This window comes from Strigops habroptila, chromosome 3 (assembly GCF_004027225.2).
Source record: "Strigops habroptila isolate Jane chromosome 3, bStrHab1.2.pri, whole genome shotgun sequence".
Classification (NCBI taxonomy): Eukaryota; Metazoa; Chordata; class Aves; order Psittaciformes; family Psittacidae; genus Strigops; species Strigops habroptila.
The window spans coordinates 15,505,552-15,518,273 of record NC_044279.2 but is presented as its reverse complement, the minus strand read 5'-3'; the positions used below and the strand labels follow the sequence as shown (position 1 = coordinate 15,518,273).

At 36.8% G+C, this 12,722-nt stretch overlaps 1 protein-coding gene across 1 annotated transcript in view; it reads left to right on the top strand.

Moving 5' to 3' along the window:
• LRRK2 (leucine rich repeat kinase 2) overlaps positions 1 to 12,722 on the top strand; it is a 69,564-nt gene that overhangs the window by 2,375 nt on the left and 54,467 nt on the right. Inside the window, exons 3-6 of the mRNA XM_030478633.1 lie at positions 2,378 to 2,484; positions 6,631 to 6,719; positions 8,642 to 8,776; positions 10,508 to 10,642. Of these exons, the coding sequence (XP_030334493.1) occupies positions 2,378 to 2,484; positions 6,631 to 6,719; positions 8,642 to 8,776; positions 10,508 to 10,642 (466 nt within the window). The remainder of the gene's footprint in view (positions 1 to 2,377; positions 2,485 to 6,630; positions 6,720 to 8,641; positions 8,777 to 10,507; positions 10,643 to 12,722) is intronic.

Genomic DNA, 12,722 nt, shown 5'->3' with positions numbered 1-12,722 from the left:
ATAGATGTAAGTAAGTATGGTAGTTTCATACCACAGTTACTCTGGCAATGACTGGAGCAGCTTAGAAACTCTAGAGCAAAATATGTTTACTCTTGAGTAAAGAGCAGTCAGCAGAGCTTTATTGTGTCATGTAGAAGGTGTGACCTAATGTAACATAAATTCATTGCATGCTAGAAATGAAAAGGGTCTGATTTAAAAATAACAGCGTTTCAGTGCTGCCACCAGCTGTTTCTGTGTATGAGAACCTGTTTGAGTGTTTATAAGAATGTCTTTGTTTACTGTTTGGTTTTGGGTTTGGTTTGGTTTTTTCTTTCCTTGTGATCTCTAGAATTTCTGTTATTATAAAGACCCTTACTTTTTTACATAATTATTTAACAGATAATAAGCTTTCTGTTATCTCAGGTTGTGATTTTAATATTGTAAAATAGACCACATGTTAGCAAGTCAGATGTTTCCATTGGTCTTCTCTAGATCCACAGTTCTTATAAATGTTTGTTGATACTTAGAGTCACAACATCCAAATAAAAATGTTTAGTAGAAATAAAAAAATCATCAGAAACAGTTTTAATACAGAAAGGGATTTTCTAAAATCATTAAGCTAATTTTCAGCAGGTTCTAAATTTTACAAGAACAGTTAGGATGACGTGAAGTGGGAATTTTAAAATGTTATCTAAGCAAAACACAGTTTATGAGTTAGTGGTCACCTTTACAATGTCTTTGCCATGCAGATTTGAAATTTGTATCCAACTGATAACCTCTGTTTTGTTTGGAATATGGAAAATTAGGTAATTACATATCCTCTTCTCAGGGAAGACTGGCGGTTGCTAAGACTATTCTTTGTACCTATGTTTAGTCAGGACTCAGTTACACAGACCAGTTAAATCTTCCTGAGCATCCATAGTAATCGGTCTGCAGTCTCATGTAAAGCAAGCCAGCTTGCGATCCAAGCAAAAGAAGAGCATGGAAATTGGCTTGTGGTCAAGTTCAATCTGCAGACATTAAGGTTGTAATTGACTGGTAACGTTTGGCTCTGCAAATCTAAGCAGAAACAGAACTACTGCAGACAGTCTGAACATAACCCATGTAACCACGTATGTGAAAGATAAAAGCAGAATTCTGGTTCCCAGGGAGTTACGTCATCATTTTCATACTTGCCAAAGCTCTGATGAAAGCTGTCAAGATTCAACCCTATGCTGTTCCTATGGGTGTCTCTACTCTATCAGACTTGCAGTTTCATGTCTCTAGTCTTGCAGACTGCAGGGTTAGAGATCATGCACTTTCCATGAACTTTGCAATTAAACTCTTTGGAGGTAGCCATTTACATTCCTGTTGTTGGCTGTCCTGTCTTGACCCCTTTGCTTCACATAACTCTTCTGCTGAAAACCGATCCAGTTACGTATAGAGTTTTTGAGCCATACTTAGATTATCTCCTGTCTTGACCCTATTATTAAAGCACAAAGACTCCACTGTTGGGTTTTTTTCTTTTTTCTTTTTATTTATATGGCTAAGGAAACCTTTATGCCTTGTTTTCATTCCTTTTTGTAAAATCTGTTTCATCTTGGCTTTTGACATTGCTCAGTTCACTTCTTGTCTTTCAATACAGCAGGGTTTTGCTTACTGCAACCCCCTGTAAAGCCCATTCAGTCATATCACCCTGCACGTGTTCATAATACATCAGATTTGCCTAATACAGAAGACCAAAGAAACAGAGGAGGAACATTTTTTTGGTTTTGCATTATTTAGTGATGTTTGAAAGTCAGAGAGTTTGCATAGGATAGGTAGATATTAAGAACAAACATATTTGGTTTAGTTCATCTTTCCTTCCTTGTGATCTCAAAACTTTCACTGCCTTCACTACATTTTGAAAGCATGCAGTCCTGAGGATGGCGAGAATATGAAATATATAGTGTTGCTTAGGTATCTCATCCCCATTTAAACATTGGACACCTTTAAAAACCTATCCTTTCTCTTTATATTTTGCAATTAAATGGCAGATTCTTATGGAAACACCCAATCTTTAATAAAGCTGGACTACCTGTAGTAGTGCAGTGGTCTTCCCTGGCCCATAAGGACATACTATGGATCTCTGTCAGCATCTCTTTTAACTGTGTCCCCTTTATCCTCAAGCAGTGCTGTATCACATTGAGAGTGATGTGTTACTACAAGCAGTGCATTCAGAATCATTAGCATATCTGGTTTACCTTCATTTTTTCACTTTTTATGTCATTTGTCTTCTGTGTTAATTAATTTTCCCTTATTGATTTAACAAGATAACTTTTCAGAACATCCCTCTTGCAAAACCCAAGAATATTAGAAGACAACATTGATGTTTCAAATAGAATATCTCTCCTAAATTAGCTATATTTTTGTTTTACAGATGGGTTGGTCACTTCTTTGTAAATTAATAGAAATTTGTCCAAGTACTCTGCAGAACATAGCTCCTAAGGATGTTGGGAAGGACTGGGAAGTACTGGGTGTTCACCAGTAAGTATTTTGTATGTAAAGAGTCTTCTGGAATGTGTGGTTATCATGACAGCATATATATGCAATGAAATATGTTTATAGAAGTTTGTTACATCAGCTTCTAAATGGTTGAAGATTTTTGTGGGTTTTTTCAGCCTTCAGAGTGGGAGACTCATGCAAGCAGGGATCTAACCTGTGTGTACAAATACCTGGAGAAAGTAAAGGAGACTGAGCCAGGCTCTTCTCAGTGGTGCCCAGTGACAGGATGAAAAGTAATGGGCACAAATTGAAATATAGGAAATTAAACATTAAAATATTAAACATAAAAAACTGCTTCCACATTAAAACTATTAAAAACCAAGCAAATTTTTTATTTTTATTTTCTTTTTTTTTTTTTTAGTTTTAGGTTTTTTAGAGGTTGATCGAACACTGGAACAGGCTGCCCAGGGAGTTTGGAGTTTGTGAGAGGTTGCGAAGTTTCAAACCTTATAGATACTCAGAATCTGACTGAACATGGCCCTGAGCAATCAGCTGTAGTTGACCCTGCTTTTAGCTGGAGAGTTGAAATAGGAGACCTCTAGAGGTCCATGCCAAATTCAACAATGCTGGGATTCTTTGGTTATCAACGTCTTCCATTTTAATAGACAGATGCAGTATTACCTGGATGGTTGTGTGTGCGTATGTGTTTTCTTTCCAAATGTGAGGAGTTATATCCACAAGCCTAAAATAGTGTGGATCGAGAAGAGGGGGGATTTTTCACACCTAAGCTTACTGTCTAAAAAGTAAGCACTAAACCAGGTCATCTCAACTACCTGTGAAGTCAGTGGACGCAATTACCTTCAGAGAACATAGTTCATTCCATCTTATCAGTAAGTTATCCAGGAGCAAACTGTGGTTTGGACTTGCTCATCTCTGTCCGTTAACCATTGAGGGAGCATAAGCAGCTAGTTGAGGGAGCCTAACCAGCTAGTTTCTGGATGGCTGTGGTTAGATGGGATAAAAACCCACATAGGTTAGCTCTATAGTTGTCACATGGCACAAATGCTAATTGTAGGTGTAGATGATACAAATGGGGAAGAAGAGCTTGGATTGGTGTTCTTTCTCTTGGTCAAATTGCCTCATTCAGGGCTGATAAAGACAGCAAGAAGGTACAGCCTTATAACTCCCCTGGTGAATGTGCTTCTGCCTTTATAGTCTTCACCATACCTTTCCTTAGAAAGGTTGCTGTTGTAAGATCATTTGCTTGAAGATGCAGCTTGGTTTTGTGGGGTTTTGCTTGTTCGTCTTATGGTGGCTAGAGTACATGTTCAGTAGGGGAATGGACTCCCTTGAAAGAAGTTTTGGCAATTTTTTTTAGAAAATGAAAGTGATTTTGGTTGCTTTTTATGAGCAAGAAACAAGAAGCTAGTTACAATTTCTTTGGCAGCTTAAAGACATGTTAATTGAGAGCTATTCTGAGACCTAGAGATACTGCTGTTCATTCTGGGTCCCAGAAAAATTACTATTTTGGGGCTGATCTTTCCCATAGCCTCTTCAGAGCCCATGCAGTGCATGCAGTTGAACAAAGCATCCTTTTCAAACTCAAACTTCACTAAAAATCTGTTGATAACATTACTGTACACAATTCCTTTCCGCTACCAGTATTTAAGCCAACTGTGTATCCCTGTCTGACAGGTTGACAGTTTTCCTTGCTGTGGAGAAACTTGTTCTTAGTGGGGGAGTAGGCTCAGACATTTCTGTCAGTGCCAAAGGCAGAGCAAACCAGCCAAATTATATTTCAGGTTCCTTGTAGGTGGATTGGACTACTACTGTGCATCAACACCATAATGAATATGTGCTGTTTGCAGCAAGGCAGGAGACAGTTATGGTAGAGAAGAAAAGTTTGGTTTGTTTTTTTTTTTTCCCCCAAGAGATTTTCACTTTTGGGTGTGTAACTATTTTAGAACAGAAATCTTAAGCGGGGAAAAAACATGTGTTTCTTGTCTCTCAACCATGGCCCAACTTGACCACATTACAATCATGTTTAGAAACAATAGTTTCATGTTGATGTAGATGTTCTTGACACGCAGTGTGATAATTAGTCACTGTTACTGTGAGGAGAAAGGAGGGAAATTCCTTCAGTGTATTTGCATGCTTTTTACAAGCTCAAAGAGACTTCATGAGATGTTTCATAGTCTCTTATGTTAAACTCTCATACAGTAGATGAGGTTTAGAAAATTTTACATCCTCATTCTTGGTTATACTTGAAATGGGAGGGTGTATGCAGGGAATTTTCTCCTTGTATGAGACATGCTTTAGCGTGTGATTATTTTACCCTGCAGTATACTGAGCCAGCTCATGTATTACCTTTATCATTTATATATCAGCATTTGCCTGAAACAGATCACCCTGTATAAAATGCCCTCTTCCCAAAGCAGTGTTCCTTCTCCACAGCAGAAATCATGAGTCATTGACAAGGTAGACAGGGAGATATGTTTAATAGCTTCAGAGCATTTGATATCTCAGTGGGGTTTTCCATTCATGCAGGGTGTAAAGAGCAAGGAAGTCTAAGCCGCAGCTACTTACAGAGTAAAGAAGTGAAGGAAGCTTCATCCCATGTACAGTTTCTACACATGTATGCGTATGCACACACACCTGCAACCACAATAAAATGCATTAGTAATGCTTAAGACTAGAACACTTTAATCAAGACGTTGAAGCAGATTTAAGAGTGTCTGTTTAGCTACTCTACCAGCTTGGTTTGGGTGGCTCTTTTTTTTTCCCCTGATTCATCACCCTACTACTTAGATCCATACATGTGGGCTGTATGCTGGGACAATAATTTGCCTCAGGACTGAAAACCCAAATGCCACTGTCTGTCCTTGTCTGTAGAGTTATAAGTCCAAAGTGTGCATACAGAAGATTCAGTGAGATAACTTTAAGTGCTGCTTTTTGTTTTTCAAAAGAGTTCAAGAATATTGCTAAAGTATCACAAACTGCTGCACAATCATTTTTATTAGATATTATATATACAAAGACTCACATTTGAGGATTATTAAGATTGCAGAATCAAGTTCTCCAAAATCACGAAAGTAAAAAAAAAAAATGGTTTCTTTAGGTTTGGGGGTTTTTTTGTGTGTAAGCCTATCCATTTTTATTTCGGTTTCAATTACACAATCTGGATTTTTTTTCTCCCCCTTTTGAGGTATGACTTCATTCAGTGCAAAATTAATGATTCTGTATTTTCTATCATTAGCATCATTCAGTATTTGGCCCACTGCCTTATCTACCGTATGCTAGTGATATCTTGTGTGAAAACTGGCCTATTCATTTTCTTCTCAGCTTTTGTTAGTGTTCATCAGTATTGTCTTGAGCTTTTAAAATTTTGTTTATTGAGAAGGTGTAATGGATTTGTGATCACTGTATTACAGATGGTAGTTTAGGCAAAGTATGTTTAAATTACCAACTGATTTTTGGGTGCCTAGTTTGATACATGCACTGGATTTTTCAGAGTACTTAGCATTGTTTGGCTTTCTCTGTTTAAAAAGTCAACTTTGGTTGGCTCTGATGCAGCCTTTCACAGGTTAATATCCATGGGTCTCAGGTTGGGCCACCCAGAAAATAAGAATACTGCAATGGGCAGTTTATGGAATGTTTCTGTTTAGTCGTTTGTCCAGCATCACAAAAGTGCTGTGTGGTGGAAACTCAGATAGGGTAGAGTTCTTCAAGATGCTGTTCAAGTTCTTTCACTGGGAAACTGCTGCTTCTCTTCCAACAAAACCTTGATCGTTCCCTGTAACTTAGCTTTTGCCACATACAGAACAGTGCTGTGCTGTACTGTCCACAGGCTGCTGTGTTCCATAATCCTGCTTTCTGTAGAGTAACTCCACCATGAATGAGACATGTCCTCTGTAGAATTTATATAATTAAAAATTAAAGTAAAATTAATAAATTATGCATCATTTTTAATGAAGTATGATAATAGGTAGAACACCAACATTATTTTATTGCTAACTTGAAAAAAACATAAACTGAAATAAAAGTTTAAAAAATAAAAATTGGGAGCTTTTTAAGCTTTTGCTGATTTTTGTAACTATTTCTTTTTTAAAGAAAAGGTTTGATAATATTCTGTGTATGCTAATATTTCTTTAGCCATAACTCTTTTTTTCTTTTTCTTTTAATTTTTAGACAGATTCTTAAAATGCTTACAGTCCACAAAGGAAATATAAATCTCTCAGTAATAGGACTGAAAGCATTGAATCTACTCCTCATGTCAGGTATTGTGTGGTTTACTTTCCTATTTTGTCTAAGCCTTTAAAACACAAAACTGTTGTATAAAGTGCATGACTGTACATATCGGACCTGATTTTTCTCTCTCGTTTTATTCCGTGAAGTCACTTGTCATTTGTACTTGTATGTGAAATAAGAAGAGTACTGTTTTGCATCTTCTTTACCCAGGTAGAAATGATTCTCTAAATTGCAAGGCTGCGAAGAACATGACCAATTAATTTTGCCAGCTTCTTATTAGCATAGACACAAATACATGCTGTGAAGTAGTTAAGTAAAATAACTAAAAGCTAATTTTTTCTTACCTAAATATAAATTTGGTGGCATTCTGACTTGTTTTCTTGAGTACTGGTTAATACTTTCAAGAACAGTAAATCATCTCTGACATTTCTGTTATTTTGCTTTGCAGAGACCTAATCTTGCCAGGTACTGAGAACTTTTCTCATGGTGCTGAGATTCTTGATCTTTTGTTGAAATTAAAGAGAAACCTTAAAGGAGAGATTATGTATTATGCTATTTTAGTGAAGATAGTGTGTAATATTAACAGAAATTATTAGGTTAGGAATGTTTCCATTGACTTTAACAGGCTCTGTAATCAGCCTTATTTACAAACTAAGGATTAAACTTCAGTTAAAGGTAATCCAGCTGTCCAAGCTTCTGCTGTTGGCAGTAGAGCAAGACAGGCGCTTTCAGAGAATAGTTCATGCTATACATTTGTTTATTATGTAAGATCAGTTATCTCTTGAATCTGTTTTCCTCTCCCTTTTGATTGTTGAGAGATCTGGAGGACTAGCTTAGACTAGATGCCTAACTTTTTGTCTGCTGAAGTTGGGTAATACAGGTCTCGTTATAAGGCATTGCACTGTGTGATTAATAATAATAATAGCAAAATCTGACCATTAGTGAGTAACTGTAATCAGCAGCTTCTTTCTTTTAATTGTGAGGTATCGTAAAGGGTCCTAAACTGTTGACTGGATATTCCATAACAGTTTATTCCTGACTGCTACTCTTCTCAGCAGTTGATTAACCAAACTTTAATTCTCCTTTCAACTATGTTACTTCAGAAATTTTACCTAGTCAGAAAAACCTCTTTATTATTCTTTATTTCTATATGTCTGTAAACTTGAATTGTGCTATATCTGGACCTGACAGACCAGTGTGAATGCCTTGTAGGAAGTTCTTCTCTTAAAAGAACCAAAACCAACCAAATCCCCTAAAAATAACAACAAAAACCAAAACAACAAAACCCAAGAAAACAAAAAAAACCCCAAAAAAACCCTGAAACAAACCCACCCTAGCTGCAGCTGAAACACTGGAACAGACATTATGAATTCAACTGTTATTGCTGTAAGCTTGAAAAATTGTCATAAATACGAATCTTTTTGCCTACACATGCTATCGAGTAATAATTTTTTTCAGGATTTTTTAATGTCATAAGAGCAACAGTGAGATTGGCTTTTCAGTTCATTTTCAGGCCAAAGAAATGGCTGAGAGTGTGAGAATAGGGTTTCATGACACAGATGGACTGATTTCAAGGTTGACTGTAGCTGACAGGTACATTTGAAATCCCCTCTTGTTTTCCTCAGGCAGTGTAGTCCTGCACCCTTCCTTCCATCAACCTTACTTCTTAGTGAAACCTTTCAGCTTGCTGCATCTGTAAAAAGTGGGGTTTGGATGGGTTAATTTTATACCAGTTTAGTGAGTTGAAGTGGATCATTGAGAGGTCAAACAAGTACCAAAGCAATGCAAAGTAGGAGCAAGAGTGGAAACTATGGTTTTGGCAGTAATGTTTTGGAGCATCTCAGTTGTATTGTAAAATACTACCTTAAGAGCTAATTTAAGTTAAGTAAAATGCTTCAGTAAAAACGTTGAGAACTCACCAGTACAACATGTAATCTCTTCTGATATTCAGATGTAATTGCTTTCCTGCTCTTGGAGGAAGAGGTGGATGTGTTTTCCCTGGTATTTAGTGCCATGCACACCTTCCCTAAAAATGAAGACATCCAGCAACATGGATGTAAAGTATTACACAAACTTTTCGAGAAAGGTATTTATATCTTGTAGTTAATAAGTTAGAAAAATGTATAGGTTAGAAAAATACTATGTTAGAAAAATGTGTGGGAGGGGACTACAGATGTTTATTTAAATGCAATAAATGAATTCTTGCATTCCAAATTGTTTTATGTATTGTATCTGTTCTTTGAATGAGTTAGCACAGAACAGGTTTTCCAAGTAATATCACAATTTTTCTCAATTAGAGCAATGAATATGAAAATCAAAATGCCTCTTCATTTCTGACTGGAGTTAACTGAAAAGATGGGATTTGACGTTACTCAATAACACTAGGACAAAGAGTAGTTAGATTTTATTTTAATTCTCAAAAAACATAATTGTTTATTTAAAGACTGTTAAATTTTAGTAACGTGTAAACAGTTCTAAAATCAAGGTAAATGTTTGCACTTCAGAAAAATATGTGATTCTGCTTTTTATCCTGACAATGCTAAAAGATGAATATGTATCTGTGTGGTATTTCTATCTTCCTTCTGAGAAATGAAGTCAACATGTATTGAATTTCTGCAAAATTCTAAGGAACTGTGCATGTAATGGCCAGAAGTCCCTTTGTTGTAGCAGCCTTGCTTTGCATTGGCTTTCTTGGTTCAAAATAAATATTGAGAAATACAGCCAAGTCTTCTGTACTCCTTTGCTTCAAAGATAGTCTCCATTTCTTCAGATTTGTTCTTTCTGGCACCATTTTAATGTTGCTTTTTCTAAGTCTCCCTCCATTTGTGCTTGGAATGATCTTCTGCATTCTTTCCCCTCTTCCACTCTCCTGAAATACTTTTGTCGTGCTGTATTTTCTCTTCAGTCTGCATAAAAGTCTGGGCTTCTTAGATTTTCTGTGCATGTTTTTAATAAGTGCCTGATTTTTACAGATCTACTGACTGTTCCATCTTCTTCCAGATGGCAATGCTAATGTAACAAGTTTCTAGGCTGCCCCGGCTGTGTTTTCCTGCCTCTGAGCAACCTTGTCAGTTATTGTAATGTGAATGTTCGCTTAACCTTAGCTTGAACCAGATTCAAAAAGTGATTCTGCTTACAAAATTTAAAATTGTGGTGTTCTTTCTCAACCTGGATCACTTCCCTTGTCTGGTTCATTGCACGGCTACGCAGTTATGTCAGTACAATGACAGGGGGCAGGGATGGAAAAACCTTAAGCCATTTTTACAATGAAGGTAAGATATTATTAAAGCATGGCTGTAGTTTTTGTGCAAAAAGAACTCCATTCATTAAAAAAAAAAAGGAAAGTGGAGAAGTGAAACAAAATCATGCAATATGCAAAATGACATTACGTCAAATTGGTTTCACTGTATGCTTTAGCCTCTCCTCCACTTACATAATGTCTTGGTGAAGAATATCTGAAGTTAATTTTATGAAAAAAGGCTAAAAGACTTCTTGTAAAATGCTGATTCACAGGGAAGCATTTAAAAGTTATAACTCAATTACATAAAGTGTAATAATAAGTCTAATGCAAGGTGTGTTTTGTTCAGCTATCAAATAAAGTGTAAGCTAGAAAAAGGTCTTTATAAAGTAGCTCAGTTTTCAGGAAAAGGAATAATAACTGTGAAAGATTCAGTGTATGGAGAGTACCTTACTTTCTGTGAAACACAGAAAATAAATATAAGGAAACTTGGTTAAAATAATTGTCTTTTCTCATGTTGTACCAAGGTATGAATTATTTCCTCAAAACATACTGTATCTCTCTTGCTTTTCAATTTAGTTCCAGAAGAGCAGCTGACTGAATTTGTTGAAGGCAAAGATCATATGATCATACTGAAAGTATTTAAAGAGTTTCCAGAGAAGGAAGAGGTGATTCTTCCTGCACTTTATTCATTACATTCCTTAGCTGGTCCATGTAAGTTCATTATTGGAAGTTATTTTCAATTCGTCATTTCCCATAGTGTATATCAGCTCACCTCAGTTTGCAGTAATCTTTCAGTGATTGTAAAAAACAGTGAGAACTTGTTCAGAGTTTTCAGTGAAATCACTTCTGTTTTCTTTGGGAAATACTGATTTGTAATTTTTTGTGAGAATTTTTCATACTCGGTCATTCTGATAAAACTAAAGTCTCTCATAAAGAACAGAAAGAGATTTTCTTCTGCTTGGAGTAAGTGGTAACAAAGATGCTTGAAAAATAAGGTGTATTTATGGACTTTATATATTTTCAATGAGTTTGGGTAGCAGGTAAAGAACACTGTTGGCAGAGACTGTTCCACAAGGGGAAAATTGTCCACACAAATCCAATGGCCAGGGCTGAGAAAAGGTATCGGGGCTCAGGCACCCCCTCTATCATTCAGTGGTGGCTGTGATAAGGAGCACTGGTAGCACTGTGCACGTTATAGAGTCTTGCAGTGTCCTCAGGTGCTGTGCAATGAGACTGAAAGAAAATGTCCTCATTAGGTCTCATCCTCTGATAACAGCAGTCACTGTTGTGGGCAAAATCAGATCCTGAGAAATGTGCTTGATGACTTGTGTCAATTTGTTGACAGCAATTTGATCTTGTTGACAGAGAGGCAGTTCTTGTCAGCTTCCTGCTAGCAGACACAAGCAAGCACAGAGCAGGGTCCTGCTTTCCATGGTACATAATGTACTCCCGCAAATGTGATTCCTGACAAAGCCTTGCTCATACATCCTGTCTGGCTCTATTTGAACTGTCCTGGCCCCACGTATGCCACAAAACAAGAACCATGTTTCGTCAGACTCCAAGCTATTCAGTTTCTGTTTCTCTAGCTTCTTGCTGTTCCAGTTGGTGTTTAAAAAGTTAAGTACTCCTTGAGCCAGAAGTAACTTTACCCTAGCGCAGAAGTTACTGCAGTTTTCTAAGGAAGAGTATGCCAGATTGTAAGTGCTTTTTAAAACTGTAAACACACAAAGCGTAATAAGGACATGACAAAGACCTGGTGTAAAGCAGATATTTATATTTCTGATAAAAGATTGAAAATAGTCAGAGAAACAGAGTTAGCTCACACATGAATATGCAAAGCGAGGCTACTTCTGCCAGCATTCATACTCTTGTGACATTCTGTAATACCTGCAAGAAAATGTATTCCCTTAAGGCCACCGTGGAGTAAATCATTCACTGTAAGTCCATACTCTAGCTTATCCAGTAGTAAAATGTTTGTCTTCCTATGCCCTGAAGTTCGTGTCTCTATTCCAAATGAGTTACATCAAGGATTTGTACCTCACTGTGCCTTCTTTTACTAATATATATGTAAACTTGGTTCCAGTGCACATGCCATGAGAAATTGGAGGGTAAGAGTTAATTCCAGTGTGGTACAAGAACTCTTAAATCTCAGTAGTTTTAATGGAATGAGAAAATGCTTTCCTGCTGACTGTCCTCCAAAGCCCATAGTGGGGTGATGGGTCACAGAATATTAGCCATCTAAATGGTAGTCACTGGCAGCCATCATGGCTTCTCCTCTGTTTAATGGGGAGTAAAAGGCACCTCAAGATGAAATTTACCTGACCCTAAGAGAGGTATCTGTTACAGGTGGGATGAATCGCCATATGGAGTGCTCAGATCTCTTCATCAAATGTTGTGTGAACCTAGATGAGCAAGTTTTGGTGGCTAAATGAGATCTATTCCACTTCCCTTTAGCTTGTTCTGGGAAATGGTAGCTCCCCACTACTGTACAAGGATTTAAGTATGCATTCAATTGTGCTTTCAATTGTGGAAAAAATTGTGGAGTCTTCTGAATATTTTAATATGTTTATAATTGTCATCTGTGAAATGAAAACTTACTATGAAGTGATGCAATACTATTTGTGGAACATACCTTTAAAAAGATGTTCTCAGCTGAGAGTGACATGAATAAACTGCTGTCATCTAAAAGCATTGTGAAAGGTACCTTTCCCCACTATCAAATGGAATGCTTCAGAAATGCTTCCCACTCAGCTTGCTTTTTCAACTTACAGACTATCATTATTTAATATTC